We start from the raw sequence: 16653 nt of genomic DNA on the forward strand, positions 1-16653 counted from the left end.
CTGCAGAGAAATTATTTGACCATTATTAGTCGCATCACAATTCTGCTCTACTTTGTATTATTAAATGGCATAAAATCCAAATATTCTCTACATGTTGAAGACTTTGGTGATAAATTAAAAACAATCGTTATTGCAGTTTTTCTAAATAAAAATGAAAAACTCTGCTTTCAATACATAGAAATCCAGTACCTTTATTTTACATTCATACATTTATAACATTGTACAATAATTTTAATGCAGTTAAAAAAAAAAAAGAAACCCAATCCAAAAAAAAAGTCTTGAATGTTTTTACAATGATAAAGTTTCATGTTGTAAGGTTACAGACAAGTATTTAGAAATATATACATACACACACATACGCACACACACATACTGGGAATTAGGACAAGTGGTGTCCTTGAGTTGTACCTTTAATAGAGCTGGTCTGAACCCTGAAGAGGTCAGCCAGCTTAGAGAAAGGCACATTGAATACACAGTGTATCTACAAACAAACAAAAAAAATAATAATAAGAGCTCAACATTGACACAAGTTTACGGTAGGATCTGGAACAAAGAGCAAGAACTGTAAACTTTCACTTATGAAAAAAAATAACAGAAACCTAAAGTCACATCTATATATAAACACATCTGAAGCAAAAAAAGGAAAACAAAAAACAAAAACAGAAACAAAATGAGAACATCTTTCTATTTTTTTTTTCTTTTTCTTGGTCGTTACAAAGCAGTACCCAGAAATGCAGTTCAAAAAACGCTTAGATTGGCTCTGCCAGCAGAGAGCAATCGCACAGATAGAACACAATATGTCACAATATTTACGTGGTCTGCCCGACTACGGTAAGAAATACCTCATGCACAACAGTCAGACAGCAGCAGCAGTCCGATACGTTTTCCCTCCAGTCCCAATGCGCCCCACCCGTCCTGCCTTTTACGCCTACGTGTCTGTACATACGCTTAAAAATGTCTAGACAAATTTATATAGCCACAAAGCCTGTTTATTTTTTTTTCTTAAAATATATGTACCACCTGTCAAAATTGTCAATACTTTCAGAAAAGTAAGTTCTCTGATATAAAATACTGTATTTTCCACAAAAAAACCCACATTGTTTACATTTCGTCCTTCTCAACAAAATAAAGCTTTTATATACGTACCTTCAAAGCTTAAAAACACTCCCAACATACATATATATATATATATTTATATAATTAGATCTATATAGAAATCATAAAGTGACTAAGATACCATAAGTGGCTCTAGCATCACATGTAGTGGAAACCCGTTTAGAATGGCAGACGCAGCCAATTGAATTGTCTCAAAAACACAGTGTGGCACTACAATTTTGGATGATTGTACAAGTTTGAAGGGGGTGGGGGTCGTTAAATGCCAGGGTCAAAACTGCCTCCAAGGTAACCGTTTTTTGTTTTTGTTCCCCTCTGTTAGCTTAGCTTAGCATGCCTTTGTCAGGTCGGTAGGCATTTCTGCTGTGGACATGCGGTACTGGATCTTGGTGTTGGTGATGGCGCCGTGCTTCTGTCGGAGGTGCAGCCGCAGCTGGCTCTTGTGGCGGAAGTGCAAGTTGCATTTTTCACACTGAAACGAAAATATATAAATATTTTTTAAAAAAAATGCTTCGACATATACATCCCCAACCTTCAGGAAAGGGCATCGTAGCAGATGTGGCTAATTGATGTTTATCAACAAAAAAGAAAAAGTCAACTTTTAGTTTTGATGCTTGTATTGAGGGATTCTATTGAAGGATTTGCTATTTGACCTGCCATTGAGAGCCAATCAAGTGAGAATTGGAGTGAATCTCTTCTAATCAACCTACATGGTAGGGTTTCTCTCCCGTGTGGATGCGCAGGTGGCTTTTCAGCGTCTGCAGGTGACGGAAGCGTGTTCCGCAGATCTCACATGGGTATGGCTTCTCACCAGTGTGGATCAACACATGGGCACGAAGATGAGCGACCTGAAACAGGAACCCCAAATAAAATGATTGATTCAAATGTTTGAACAGCTTTTAAAGCACAGTTTTGTACGTTAAGGGCCGGTTTAGCCTTGGACTTACCTGTACAAAACGAGCTCCACATGTCTCACATTTGTATGGCTTCTCTCCTGAGTGGATGCGAGTGTGAGTCTTGAGGTTAGCTGGTCTGTTAAACTGAGCGCCACAGATGTTACAGCGGTACGGCTTCTCTCCTGAAAAGAAAGAAATCGGTTTAGACTTCAATGACAAAGACTTGAAGATAAAAATGAGAGATGTCTTCAGTTCAGTACCTGTATGGACGGTCTTGTGGCTGGCAAGGTTGCCCTTGTAGCGGAAAGCGGCCTGACAGCGGTCACACTTGTATGGCTTGTCGCTGTGGACTTGAAGCATGTGTTGTTTCAGGGCTTCGTCGTCGGCAAACTTGGAGTCGCATTCGTTACAGAAGAATGTACCGTTTTCTGCTTGGTGGAGGGAAGAGAAATCGGATTTCGTTAATGGTTGATGCCGGATAGAAGCATTTGCAATCCAAACTTGAAACCATGAACTCACCACAACTGGAGTCTGAATACTCTGAGTGGAGCTCCGCCATGTCTTCAGAGAGGCGTGACCTGGGGTTGTTGGGACAGACGTTGGAGTGTTGGGGGGACTGAGAGCCGCAGGTGGAGCAGCCGAGGCGGTTCAGGTAGTGGGAAGGGTGGCCGTCACTGTTCCTCAGTGACCCCTCGAGCGCACTGGGAGAGAAAAGATAAAAAACAAACACTCAAGACTTCCATCATCCACAAGATGATGTTTCTTAAACTCGCATCTTAAAGGCCCTCACCTGTTGATGATGTTGTTGAGACGGCTGGCCTGTGGCACGGGTAGGTCCTCGCCGTGGTCGCTGCTCTTACTCGTGGCTTGCGCGTCAAGGCTCTCCGAGTCGCCAGGGTGGATGTAGGGCTGCAGGCCGAGGCGCTGAGGGGAGCGGAGCCCGGGATCCCTCAGCCCTGCCTCGTCGTCTTTCGCGCTCTGGTTTAGCACGATAAACTTGTACTTCTTCCAGTTGCGAGCTTTAGGGTCTGGCGTACCCTGCGTCACTTGCCCTCCGCCAATGTGGGAGAGGCTGGCGTTCTTGCTGCTGCTGGACTCTGTCGGGGAGTTGGGCTGGCAGTCTGATTTTAGGGGACTCTGCGGGCTGCTCATGAGACTCTTGCGCCCGGCGGAGATTCCCAAAGGATAGTGCTGATGGATGAGGTCGTCCTCTGCCTGTGAACCATGCTCTTTGCTTAAGTCTTTCTGGTGCTCAAGGGTCAACACAGGGAATGCGCGCTTCCTTGAGCTGAGGCCAATGGGCTGGCCCTCGTGCCCCTCCTTCCTCATCTCATCGTCTCTTCCTATCTCTCTGGAAGCAAAGGTGGTTGAGTGAATAATGCCAGAGGAGCTGGTACCAAGCGCTCTGGCGTAGTCTGCCCTGATGCCATTGGTGCCGTCATGAGGAGGGCAGTGTTTGTGGTGGATCCCACTCTTTGAGAGGTCGGCGAAAGCGTTTTTGGTATCAGTCAGCTTACAGATCGGGAAAGGGAATCCTGGCATGGGAAACTGCCCGTAGAGGTGGTAGTTACTGGGGGTGCTGACGCTGCTGAACATGTTTGTGCCGTAGGGCCTTCCGTCCCTGAACGGAGCCAAGCGGCTGTGCAGACTGTCAACAACATCATGGGGTCGATACGCATGGACGTCCTGAGGCAACACCAAGGGACTGACCAGAAACTCGTCTCTGGGCAGCTTGGCAGTCGGATCACTGTGCAGGGAACGAGAGAGGGGTTATGAACACACAGACACTGATAATCACGGATTTACACAAGAGATCTGACGGATTCCACCGACCTGGATTTGATAAATCTGTGGCAAGTGTCCACGACGTGGTCCATCTGCAGATAGATGGCTGTATTCATGATGGACATGATGAGACTTTCCTTTAGTGTGAGACGGGAAGTGTACATGAACTCCAGCAAGATGGCAAAGCCCTCGGGGTCCACCTTTGGGTCCAGACTGATGGCATTAAGGTTGCACTTGTGGGAGTCAGTGAAGATAGTGTAAAACAGCCCACTGTGTGCATGAATGGAGAAAAAAAGGGTTAGATTTAAACCAAGAGCATAAAGAAAACATGCGCTTTAAATTTTAAGAATAAACACTGCACACCTGCAAGCCATGAGAACAGTCTTGTGTGCACGAAACTGCTGTCTGTTGACCAGGATGGTAACATCTGTGAGGATGTCCCTGCTGCGCAGCCGGTTCAGATTAAGAAGGACATCACTGGCGTGGCGCGTAAACTGTATGCAGCTGTCTGCTGCACAAGCCATTTTGTCAAGTTCTGCCAACAAAATAAAAAAGAATGAATTTTTTTTTTTTTTTTTTTTGCTCTTGTGAAATGATAAAACTCATCAGTTTACTCCGTTCCACACAGAATCCACTAGTTTTAAGACCAAATTCTGGGATCTGATCTTGGATAAATGAGCTGTATTCAACTTATTTAATATCGCCACATAAAAGAGATGGTCAGATCAGAAACAGAGACGATGTCGCCAGAAGGCGGCGCCATTTATTAAAACAACATTTGGATATTTTAATTTCTGCTTTTAGAATAACTTCTTTCCTCCTCACTTTCTCTCGGAAACACTCATCGAAAGCTTAACATGATAAAGTTCAAGATAAATTATTCAGCAGCTAAATAAACTGCAGCAAATTACAGGAAAAATGGCTACAACATAAATGGGCAAAATTTAATAATAATTAGCTTTTTTTATGTGGAACTGAAGTCTAGACCAATTTAAATACCGACATCAGCGTTATTCAAATGAACAGCATATCAAGATCTTAGAGCATGTCTCAACTTAAACCGGAGCAAAGAAAGTTTTCGGTGCGTGTTTCATTTCTGACAACCTCATTATAAAGTAGGGGAAATAATTCCCACAGATTATTTATTTATCTTTCACCCTGTCGGCATGAAAAAAAAAATCTGAATTTAAATCGTGAGATTTTAACGCCGTGATAAAGATAAAACTACGTGGTGCAGCTTGTAACAGTACATCAGTTTGCTGATGTTTTGAAGTCCGCTCAAAACGCTCCTGCTGCATTTTTGAGTCAATGGTTTTATCAAACCAGGGGGAGAAAAAACACCAGAAATATTAAAATTGGCTTTGAAGCATACATGCGGATTTATGACTGTGTCATTAAGTCAAGTATCAGAAGTGGAGCTTGTAACTGGACTCGTCCGTAAATAGAAGCAGGACTGCACAGACACACCAATTGGGGAATAAAATACGAAGATACAGATACATTAACTGTTTAACTACTCTCGGGGGGTCTGGCACGACGCTTACGGACACCTGAAGTCGTTCTTTAAATGACTGCGTCGGTTAAATTTAAATAATTCACATTTTAGTCACCAAACTTTTTTTTTTTTGTTTTACTTTCGTCACGTTTCGTGTTTAATCGAGCAAAAGTATTCAGCCCGCAAACGAAACTCCGTTTCTCCCAGAGCAGAGCTCTGACAGACTCTCCCCTTCGGAGTGACACCTTAAACTTGTCAAACAGCGTGCTGTCACAGTGGAAAAAAAAAGAGACAACTTGTAGCTTCTACCGCGGAAAAAAACACACCCGCTCTCTCACACATACACACACACACACATCAACAGTAACATTTCCGCTGCAGTGTTACGGTAACAGGAGGATTTGTTCTGGGCAGCCCTTTGCGCTCCATTAGAGCAAATTACCGCGGCTGCTGCGCACTAAAAACTACATAGATACATAGCCCGAACGTGCGGTTGCCACGCTGTCTGCGAAGTTCGCTTGACAGCGCTTGCTTGCCGCCGTTCCTCTGTGTTTTGTCACTTGAACTAAAAAAGTGGGGATTTAATCACAGGCACCCCGAGCACCGTGCGCTGCGAGCCGCACTCAGCGCTCCATTTTCCTCCGATGTTGCTCTCTTAAACCAGAGCGTTATTACTCTGCTTTACACCACCACCGAGTGTGACAGCCGACAACCGCTGGAGACTGCCGTCCGCCTGCCCGCCGCTTCCAGACGGACCGGCCGGCCGGCTCCGCGCGGAGACAGCCGAGCCGGTCTGCCAGAGACGGAGAGAGCGGCGCTCCGGCTGTCACCCACAGCAGCAGCAGCAGCAGCCCGCTTTCTCTCTCTCCGGAGTTTCCTCTGTTCACACTCTGACAGCCACACTCAGCCCCGGCCGGCTTCACAAAACACCCAAGCAGACACAAAAACGAACAAACGTCTAAAAACATAAACAAGAAACACAGCAGATAAAAACTTCGCGCCACATTAAATAAAAAAAAAAAATGGAATTTAAAAAATCACCTGGTAGCGCTTTCCTAGAAACTTCTTGCATCACCACTTCTAAGAACCCCTGTTCTAAGAATCAGAGGAGCACAATTCTCGGAATTTGAGCCTGAGACCGTACCACTCTGCCGGCGCAGGGGAGAGACACTTTTTTCTAAAGTTTTCAAAAGCAACTCGTTTCAAAGCGCTGCTTCAGACGCGAACGGCACCTGGCGTTTTTTAGAGCGAAAATATATTTTAATACTCGTTCAAACGAGCAATAAAATGCGTATAATTGTCGAAAACAACGAAGTTATTCGCTTCGCGGGGTCCAGAACCCCCCTGCTTTTGGTTCAGCCCGCACAGTCACAGGACAGCGAGCTGGCGACGTCACCGGCTCGAGAAAACCAGCCCCCGAAATTCTCAGAACTAATTTATATTCCGTGACTTAAACGGCGCACCGTGCCGCTGCCTTCCGTCGCATTTAACACACATACAGTCCATACATGAGCTGCGCAGAGACAGAGCTCTGAATTAGGTCCGTGCGGACAGGTCGATGTCTCTGCCTTGCTTTTGGGGGTTCTTATCAGTCTGTAGGCGCATATCCCTGCGGGTATGTTGACTTCATGCCGTCGGTGGGGAAGGTTTTGGGGGGAGAGCTTTAATAGACTGATATTTCCTCTGTAATGCATTGAGTCGGTGGAGCGGTCGGATGGGATTGTTTTTTCTCAGCGCACGGTTTGAACTGGCTCTTTAGCTCAGCTTTATGTTTTTTTTTTCCTCTCATCTCTGCTTATAGCTGTTCTGTAACTGTCTGTAACCTTTGGCTGATTGTTGTTTTTAATAGAGCTTTAGACCATATTCTGTAAGGGGTTTGTTTGTATAGTAAAGCAAACTTGTTGCATTTCTGTAATTGCATTGCAGTAGGAAAACTTGAGGCTTGGGAGTCCGGAGTAGAGCACGCATGCAGCTCCTGGTTATAAATCAGTTAATGTTTAAAACGCTCTGGAACATTGTTAAAAAAAATCATGTCAAGGTCAGGAGTGTTTTGTATTGTGGGCTAAAACCTACTGTTGCTCAGATTGGATTGACTTCTGTTTCTTTTTGACTGGATTAACTTGATAGATGAGGATAAAGTACAAAAAAGAATAGTCTGGAAAATTAACAGTGCATTGCTTTGTTATTTTAAGGCATGTGAACTCTATGCTGCATAATTTTATAAGAATTTTATAAGAATAAAACTGCTTTTTTTCCACCTCTCTTGCAGCCTTGTGTTTGTTGTGTTGATCCATTTCTTGTCTGCAACTATCACCAGCCAGGCGCTCGCATGAAATTAAAGGCATCTAGGACAAGCTTGAACTCTGTGGTTTTTGTTTTCATCCCTGCGTGGAAGGCAGGACTGGTGTGAAGTTGCGCGTCGTTTACAGGCTTTAATAGGCGAGCCTTCGAATCTCGGTTATGAGATGTAAAACAGGCAATGTGTTAGAAGTTGCGTTCATCTCACGACATGTGGGCACACATTTACTGTCAGTGACTCACCTTGGAAGCCTTGCTTGTGGTGATTCCAGACCACGGATTCGCTGTCTTTTCTCATCCCGTTCACTCCTTGGCAGAGGAGGAGCATTTGCTGGGCTAGGGAGATCAAAAATATATGTACAAAAATTCTGTTAATTTATGTAGGACATAAAAACCCTGAAATGATGATTAGTTGTTTTAAGACTTATAAAATATCATTTTACTCTTAAAAAAAACTGCACGTATTTGTGGATGTAGGCAAGTTAGACAGTGGTAGCCCCAGAACATTTTCATAGGGACGGCCAGACAGGGCTGGTAAAATTTTAGTGTCACAACTAAACAACATAAATACATATATATTTAAAACTTCATGTATGTATTGATTGTGTTTTACATTTATGTCTTGATTGAAGAAAATGACTCTGTATGCCTTTTATATAAACTATGATTTTCTTTGGGTGTCAGGGGGGTACCAGCATTTTTCCCAAAGGTGCCCATGGCCCACCTGCCCAGCCCCCTGTTGAAGTTCCAAGTGCAACTTTAGCTCAGAATTAGTGTGTAAACTGACTGAAAGTAAATTACTGTTATCACATGGGGGTTGCTATACAACAGATACTCATTGTAAATGTGTAAAAGTGTCAAAGGAAAAAAAAAAGAACTAAAATGTTATAAAAAGAGACATTTTAATGTATTATTTAAAATCATGGAGCAACAACACTAGCATGTATTGATTATTACAGTTAAATAATAATCTATAATACTAATTGTTTTAAATTGAACACATACTTGAGCAAAAATGTAGAATGAGCAACTGTTAAATGTGCTCAAGTGCCTTTACACCGGAGGGAACCAGCGCTGCCTTTCTTTAGTTTTCATACCCTGACCTTTTTGTGTTTTCTGCAACCGGACATATTTTCAAAGAGCAAAATTTGAAGGCACAAGGCAGCTTTCTTTCAGCCAGCTGGGCACCAGTCTGCAGCAGCAAGTAGGGAAGGGGCTGCACTTGCAGGCACAGATGATCTCCGGAGGTTTCCCAGAGATCTCATTTTACGGGCTTTAAAACAAGCGGTAAGAGGGAACGTTTTCTGTTTTAAGACTTTCCTCCCCACAGAAACCTTTAAAGACTTTCTAAAAGCAAGTTCTATTATTTTGAGCATGAAACAAAAAAAAATTACACATTTTAATGGTTTTCGACGAGATTTAAACAACTTCGTCTGACTTGGTGGGGTCTGAGATTAATGTTTCCCCCAACAGTCTGTGCTCCTGTTTTTTCTTCCTTCCTTTCTTTTTTTTTTTTCCAACTGTACAGCAACCCACCCTCCCTCCTCTTTCCCGCTTCAGCAAGAGTGACATCTCCCAGCGGAGTGCCCAAGCATCCGCCCATTTGTAGCCGGAATCCCTCCAAAAAAAAGAAGAAAAAAAGAAAACCACTTCAGGTGTTCACGAACCATTGCGAGACTGGTGGTGGTGGGGAAGTATGGAGGGCGAAAAAGTCTCCAAAAATAATTAAGACGAACGTCTTTTTTTTTTTTTTAACAGCAATCTCCGATTCAGCACTGCCAAATAAAGACGGCGTGGAGCTCCAAACAAAGAGCAGCGTCAACTTTATTTCAATCCACTTGGGGGACGTTTGAGGCGCTCCGGCGCGGTTTATGCATAATGCACGGCCATAAACCATCCAGGAGTTAGGAGGGAGACGTGTAATTTACCAAGGCCTCATGCTGTGCCCCCGCTATACGGGGATGAGATAATTACCGCAAATCCTTGGCAAACTTTTTACTCAACCAATTTCTTTTTTTCCTACAGAAAAAAAACAGTAATAATAAATGACCCACTTAGAGAGGGGCAGAGGAGGCTGATCAATGCGCCCCCATCTGAACCCACCGTGTTATCAAACTGCGCCGGTTAATCCGAATCGTCTCCGTTCAGACTGCAGAATTAAACATTGTTCTGTTTGACGGCGTTCAGAAATTAAGCTCACCAGCTGAATTCATTTTAACGATAATAATAATAAAAGGTGTGAATCGCTGCCTATCCAGGCGGTGCACCACAGGGTCACCGACCAGAAATGCCCACTGACAAAAGCCCGAGGCCCGGAGGTTGCCTCACTTTCCCCCCTCCTTCCTCCTCCTCTTCATAAACTGCACTTTTTTTGTCTCGTTTCACAGCAAATTTCTGCCAACTTCAGTGTTCATTGTCAGCAAAGATGAGTGCAGAGTTTTGTTCTGAGAGGCATGATGCAACCGCGCTGTAACACCAAACAGATAACGCTGTTAGCTACAGAGGTCTTTTTAGTTCCTTTCTTTAAAAGATTTTCTTTTTATATTGTTAAGTTTCACTTTTTTTTGCCCCCCCCCATTCCCTTTCTTGTTTTTTTTTCCTTCTCTCTCTTCACTCGCATTTAAGCTCGTCTTTCTGCACGGCGGATGCGTGGAAACCATCACAAGGAGATTTGCATTCATATCTTTTCACCTTGATCGTCTGTTTAAAGGCATCACAGAAAAACCTACTGTACGTGCGCACATCATTTATAAAACAGGTAGAAGAGATTGAGATGTAAAAAAGTGAATGATGTGTGCGGTGGAGGAGGAGGGTGACTTCAAAAGATTTTCTGTGCAGGAGTGAATTTCTTTTGGAGGTTTGCCTCATGCTTTTTTTTTAAACATTTTTTTTTATATTAATTAACACAGACGACTTCTGTTCTGACGTGCAATCAAGCCCTCCCTGCAACAAAGCTGCTGCGTGTCTCCATGTTGAAAGCTGTCTTTCATCCCGTCTGACAAGGTTAAACACAAATATGAGGAGAAGCTGCTTTTTTTTTTTTTAAGTTTGTAGGATCTCACAGTCAGGTTTGGATTGTTCTTGCTTCATAAACTGGGCCAGACTTTAGAAAGGGCAGTAGCCCGGGGCACAAACAATAGGGGGAGGGCGGCAAACTAATTTTTCGTGTTCATATTAGAGATGCACTGATCCTGATATTAATATGCATCGGTCTCAATATTGGAAAGAAATTATCGATGGCTATTTTATTTACATGTTTGACTAAGGTGGTCAATCTGCTTTTGTCAGTTTCAGTTTGGTGCTACACTCCTAATTGCACTGACTGAACAAATTAAAGTCGTTTTTACATGGTTGACCAACATTGTGAAGCTGTTGGTGTATTTAACTGGTACAGAGTTGTCACTTAAATTTGTAATTGGGTACATTCAGGTTTGCGTTTTTTTAAAAATACGTGTTTTAAACCAATTCTGTACCGTTTCTGTGTCGGATCGGTATCGGCCAATGTTAAACCTCAGATATCGGTATCGGAAGTGAAAAATGTCGATCGGTGCATCCCTGGTTCATATTAAAGTCACGGGCTCATTTTGCATGCGTGTTTTTTTTGTAAAACATAGGATTGTTTTATTAATTTAAACTACACTCAAATATTTAGAAATTACATATTATTTCGGGACCAACATGGTCCAAAATGATACCACACATTTTAAGCCAACCACACATCAACTTGTATATGCAAATATGTAGACCTACCTATTAAAGTTCAGTAATTTGCATGAGTAAAAGATTTTTTTTTTTTTTTTTTTGCGAATGGGCAGCAAATCTGGTTCTAGCCCAGGGGCCTTTATTCTTCTCAATCCATCCCTGTTCATATATATATATATATATATATATATATTAGCACTTCAGGAAAATAAGTGTCTATTGGTTCCTTCAAAAACACGCTCTTATAAACTATGTTTGCAGAAAGTTTTCTGCAGCGCTTTGGTGATTCACCTTGAGATCTGTTTGCTTTGCTCGTCCAAGCAAACGACTCGGAGCGTGTTGAGAGCCGAGGTGTGTGATGGTGTTGGGTGTTTGGTGGGCTGGAATTCCAATTTTAGTCAAATCAAAGCCTGTATATTCAGGACTTCCTCTCAAGGCCAGCTAAGAGATGGCCCAGAGTGCACTCTGCAGATCCGAACTCAGTGGAATTTTCCACGCATACCATCTACTTCCTGCCGGCGTGCCACCTGGTGGATGATAGCTCAGATTCCTCTAGCAAACGCAGGAATGAGACTGATGATGTGTGCAAATAATGGGTGCCATCGTTAAATCTTTGCTGTGTCTGCTCCAGAGCAGCAGGTCTGAGTGGCTGAAATTTGGGAGATTGCTTCCAAAGCTTTGCCTCCATATCTTCAGAGATATTCTGTCTTAGACGGGACGCTCCGGAGCGGGCACGCCGTTAGCCAACAGGTGGCTCTTATTACTCCGCACCACCCTGGATAATGATCCAATAGGAACCATGTGCCTGAATCACTCCACCTTCTCCCCTTCGCTGCCCCAAACATCCACCAGTTCGGTGTCGAGCTGTGGATCTCGATGGGCTGGATGTGAGGTGGAAACCTGGAAGAGCAGCTTTTCTTCTATTCTGTTCGACAGTTTTTTCTTCCTTTTTTTATTTAACTCAAACTGCATAGGAGGAGATTCCTCAAGAGTGCATACTCCAAAGCTTTAAAATTAACGCTTACTAGATCATGAAAAAAAGTTTCAAAAACACTTAAGGATTTATTTTATTCCAAAGCACAATACAATTTTTTATAGTTATTGTCTTATTTTCCTTATTAGGCATGTCACAGTTAGTCCTACCAAGATTTCTTTTTTTTTCTTTTTTGAGAAATTTCGGATTTAAAATCCTAACATTTTTCCGTCTCAATGCTTTTACACTTGAAAATGAGATGGAACTACCTGAGTGACCAGCGTTTTCCTGACCGCATAGACCATAAGATAGTAGAATTAGGCGATATGGACTTAAAGTACTATCAAGATATTTTGTGGTACCATCACGATAACGATTAAAGTTATGACAGCATGTAATTTTTAGGTAAGTTTATGGCTCTGACTCCAATCAAAGCCACACAAACACAGATATTATTTGGGATATGCTTCTTTGGGACAACAGCCACAAAAACAAGTGTGATTTGTTCCACTAAACTTCACACGGTAACTGCATTTAATCATATTTTTGAAAGTTACTGATGATTACTGATATTTTCATTGAAAATACAGTGGAGAAAATAGTATAACTATTTTTTCCATTAGACAGTTCTAGGGACTGTTTGAAAATCATGTGTTGTAATTTATTGCGACAACAATTAGACAAAATTTTCAAAAGAAATTTACCACAAGAAACGATACGATAAATACGATAAATGCCCAACAGATAGTCCCTCTATTACAATCCAGCTTACAAAAAAAGGCAAATCTGTCAGTTTGGACATATTTTCAGAAAGCCAATAACGATTCTAAAACTAGTTTCTATGAGTAACATGTCTGTAAAGCAGCTGGCTGCAGGCTAGTTCACTGAACAGCTAATTCTACCTCCTCATCATCTATTACGGATTTATTTTTCTATCTTTTTATCTATAGCTTCACTTGCTTCTTGTTGTTTTCCGTTTTATTTTCGTCTGCTGACTCAGGTGGATCATTTCTAGTGTGCCTCTTGTGGTTTTATGTCTGTCCGCCTATTTTTAACCTCTGTAAAGCCCCTTTGTGATACACTCGGCTGCATGAAAACCGCTCTGTAAATAAAGTTTGAGTTGTTTCCGCTACTCTACAAATAGAATAGCAACAATTTCTGATATTCTGCTCAATAAGCATGTGAAAACTAAATTTAATAGATGTTCATGCCGTATTTCTAAATGTCAAGATGACTTAAATGTTCATATTTAAGTCATCTTAAATATGAACATTTAAGATGACTTAAATATCTTAAATTTAAGATATTTAAGTCATATAAATATGACTTAAATATTTTTAAGACAACAGAATAATTTGTACTTTTGTTTCAAATTGCAGTAATTAGATTGATACATTATTACTACCATTTTCGACGTGAATACCATGAAATCATCCGTGACGAATCTCTTAGGTGAAAAGGGAAAGCTGAAGCAGAAACCGAACCCACCGGTTGCCCAGAACCTAAACTTCTAGTTTGCGGTTCGAACTGTTTACCCAACACAGGTAACTTCCGGGGTGTATTTCCATGGAAGCATTGGAAACTTCCACTGTCTCTCTTAAGTGCGTTGCGATGCAAGAGGTGAAGACTCAAAGCTGCCCAACCGGTTTTGAATTCTTTCTCGCCACACTTGGTGTGTTTGAAGATATTCCCACACAGACGCGCTCCGGGCGGTATTCTGCTGTCATTCCTCCACGTTTAACAGTCGCAGCTCTTCCCACCACCCTCCCCTCCACCCCGATCCTTCCCCTGCTCTCGGTCACACAGTGGCCCAGTTTTGATTTCAGCCATATTAAATTCTCCCACATTACTAACCGCGCGCGGCAAGGTCAGAGTGGCTGGCTGAGGCGAACGCCAACCGCCACTGGTCGGCGTTGGTCTATACGTGTATGTGGTGGGGGGTGGGGGGGTGGTTGAACAGGAACTGCACACACCTAGCTGTAGGCCACAGTTCAACAAAGCAGCAACTGCACTCAGCGCTCCGTCTCTGTGCCACGGGGGAAAAAGGAAAAAAAAAAAAAAACTAAAATATGAATGCAGTCCTGGATAGAGAGCAGTGTTAATTTATTTTTCATCTGCATTTTTAATCACCCCGCCGTTCAGACACAGGGAGGTCAGCCTCTTCCACGGCTTTCCGAGCTCTCTGTTCGAAAAAGTCCACGCCCTCGCGCTTCCGACCAGATTCCTGTGCATCAAACCGTCTCGACCCGCCGGTGGTATGTAGGTGTGTTTTCATGTCGGCTCCTTTGCTGCTTCCCCTGCAGCCAGAGCGGTAAATGGATTTAAATCCCAACATGGAAACGTGGGATTGGTGAGGGATGAAAGCGCTCTGACCAAGACTCCAGAAGTCTAAATAAATAAATAAGTAAATAAAAAAAATAAAAAAAAGTGCATTTGTGGTAGATGGATGGAGAAGGATTCAAAAAGGGGGAAAGTTCAAGATTTTATCTTAAAAAATATGCAAACGTATGCATAATATTTTACCTGCATATTTAAATTTGAATTAATTTGCAAACAAAAATTACGTTTGGTCTTAAAATCCTTTTTTTTTCTCTTCCAAAACCTGAGCTGTTACTTAATTTAATTCACAAAAATCACAAACAATCTTAAATCTTTCTTTTTATGCATCCTGCAAAAACAGAAAACTCCTACAGCTTGGATGCACCAGAGATAATTCAACCCGACTAACCATCGTGCCTCATTAAGTTGCATTTTTATTTTTTTGCCATGAAGTGATTCTCCAGACTCCCCAAGAGTCACATCATCCCTATGTGCTTTCGGTATTTTAAAAAAAAAAAAAAAAGCATCTCTGCAGCCTAGGAAGTTGCAGGTGGAAGTTCAGCACCTTCACGTTTACTTGCAGAGAGACACTTTTTTTCTTTTTTTTTTTTGATGCTGCACTTTGGGGGGGAGAAAAAAAAAGTTCCACATACTCGAGACCACAAGCAAAAGTAGAGCAAGTGGATTTCAACTAAAGAAATTTCCAACCGAAGCGTGGGGTCACGTTGTGCATTAAACAACATTTACAGTAATCTGTTGGGTTTTTCTTTTAGCTAGTCTTTCATAAAGTCCTCTGATGGTAAAGTAAAAAAAAACAACAACAAAAGTTTCTCATCGAAACCACTCACCTTTTGATTTCAGTGTCTCCTGTGCACCAGGGGAGAAGGCACTTGTGATTCAAAGCTGACACAAAAATCCAAAGTGAATCAAAAAGTTCTCTCAAATTGCTCATATCTCATGGTGGCGGGTGTTAAAAAAAACAAAGCCTCCTATTTACATGAGTTTTTTTTTTTTAAATACAGTAGATAAAAGAAGTGGGGGCCATTATTTTAGCGGATGCACCGTTCCCATTTGCTTATCAGATGACAGTTGATTTATCACACTTGTGCCTACTGTACGTGCCTCGGCCGCTTTGCATGCCTGCGAATTGGGACTGAACAAGCGATTGAGCGATTAAATCTCTTGGATTGGGTGACCGACATGAAAGTTGTATGGAAATTCTACAGATTTATCAACGCAGGTGTTGGCAGGCGAGTGCTGCTGGCCTTTGCATGCAGTGGGTGTTGGGTTTGGCTGCGCTCCATCCATGCTGCTCAGGTGTGAGCTCCTTACTGTAAATTAAAGTTGTTCAGGGATGAGCTTATTTCGGAAACAAATAAACAAAAAAAACAAAAGTCCCCAAATGGGAAAAAATAAATAAGAGGGCATTGATATTGGAATGAAAAATGTATTCCTTGAAGCAAAGTGAAGCATGCTTTATATACACAGAGTGATATTTATTTTTCTGCAAAAGCCTACAAGGGTTTAATGGAATCTGAGTGAGCTTCGTTCGCTAATTCCTGCCGCTTTCAGTTGTCAGTCTAACTTATAATTAACGAGCCTAAGTTGGTTGTCTCACCTTTTTTCTGCTGGAACGCGTTGGGCATCATGAGATCTCCCGGGAATCAGGTTGTCGATTCAGGAAGCGAAGGGACCTCTCATGGGGTTGGGGGGGTTTTCCACCAGATCTTTTATCTGTCTGATGAGAAGCTAGACGATCCAAGACGCAGGCGGGGTGCAGAGAGAGAGTGAGAGAAAGAGAGACGGAGGGTCTGACTGATGGGAAGTCGGAGATGGAGCAGCTCTTCACTGAAAGATCTGCGTCTGGCGGCGGCAGCGACGACAACAGAGCCTTTAAGCGTCTGTCCTCGCTGAGCAGGATGGGAGTGCTTTTGGAAGAAGAAGAAGAAGAAGAAGAAGAAGGCGGGCACGGCGCGGTGCAGCAAGCCGGGCTGAAGTGAGTCAAAGTGACTGAGCACGCCTCACGTTAGAGAAAACGGTCCACAGGGCATCCGTCTGGCTCTCTGAGCTGA

General features: G+C 42.5%; 1 protein-coding gene across 2 annotated transcripts; it reads right to left on the minus strand.

The window, feature by feature from the left end:
- Positions 1–175: 175 nt before the first annotated feature.
- Positions 176–16364, minus strand: bcl6aa (BCL6 transcription repressor aa). 2 transcript variants are annotated; one of them, XM_014974505.2, is made up of 10 exons: positions 16200–16364; positions 7831–7923; positions 4158–4329; positions 3843–4064; positions 2800–3756; positions 2529–2710; positions 2270–2437; positions 2061–2191; positions 1824–1961; positions 176–1585 (listed from the first exon to the last, which is right to left on the minus strand). In XM_014974505.2, exons 1-10 carry the CDS (start codon positions 16228–16230, stop codon positions 1442–1444), a joined length of 2238 nt encoding a protein of 745 aa, XP_014829991.1. In that variant the 5' UTR covers positions 16231–16364; the 3' UTR covers positions 176–1441. The 2 variants fall into 2 exon arrangements, with proteins under 2 accessions (XP_014829991.1, XP_014830000.1); XM_014974514.2 differs by lacking the exons at positions 7831–7923; positions 16200–16364 and adding an exon at positions 6331–6690.
- Between the last annotated feature and the right edge of the window lie 289 nt (positions 16365–16653).

Source organism: Poecilia mexicana, unplaced genomic scaffold, assembly GCF_051168715.1.
Source record: "Poecilia mexicana isolate PSO_F unplaced genomic scaffold, ASM5116871v1 scaffold_4, whole genome shotgun sequence".
Lineage (NCBI taxonomy): Eukaryota > Metazoa > Chordata > Actinopteri > Cyprinodontiformes > Poeciliidae > Poecilia > Poecilia mexicana.

Bases quoted from the DNA above. Each gene is read 5' to 3' on its own strand.
- bcl6aa (XM_014974505.2), bottom strand. From the start codon at position 16,230: ATGATGCCCAACGCGTTCCAGCAGAAAAAAG. The intron at 7,924-16,199 runs GTGAGACAACCA...TGATCTCCCTAG, and splicing joins CGCGTTCCAGCAGAAAAAAG to CCCAGCAAATGCTCCTCCTC. The intron at 1,586-1,823 runs GTAGGTTGATTA...TTTTCGTTTCAG, and splicing joins CGGGAGAGAAACCCTACCAT to TGTGAAAAATGCAACTTGCA.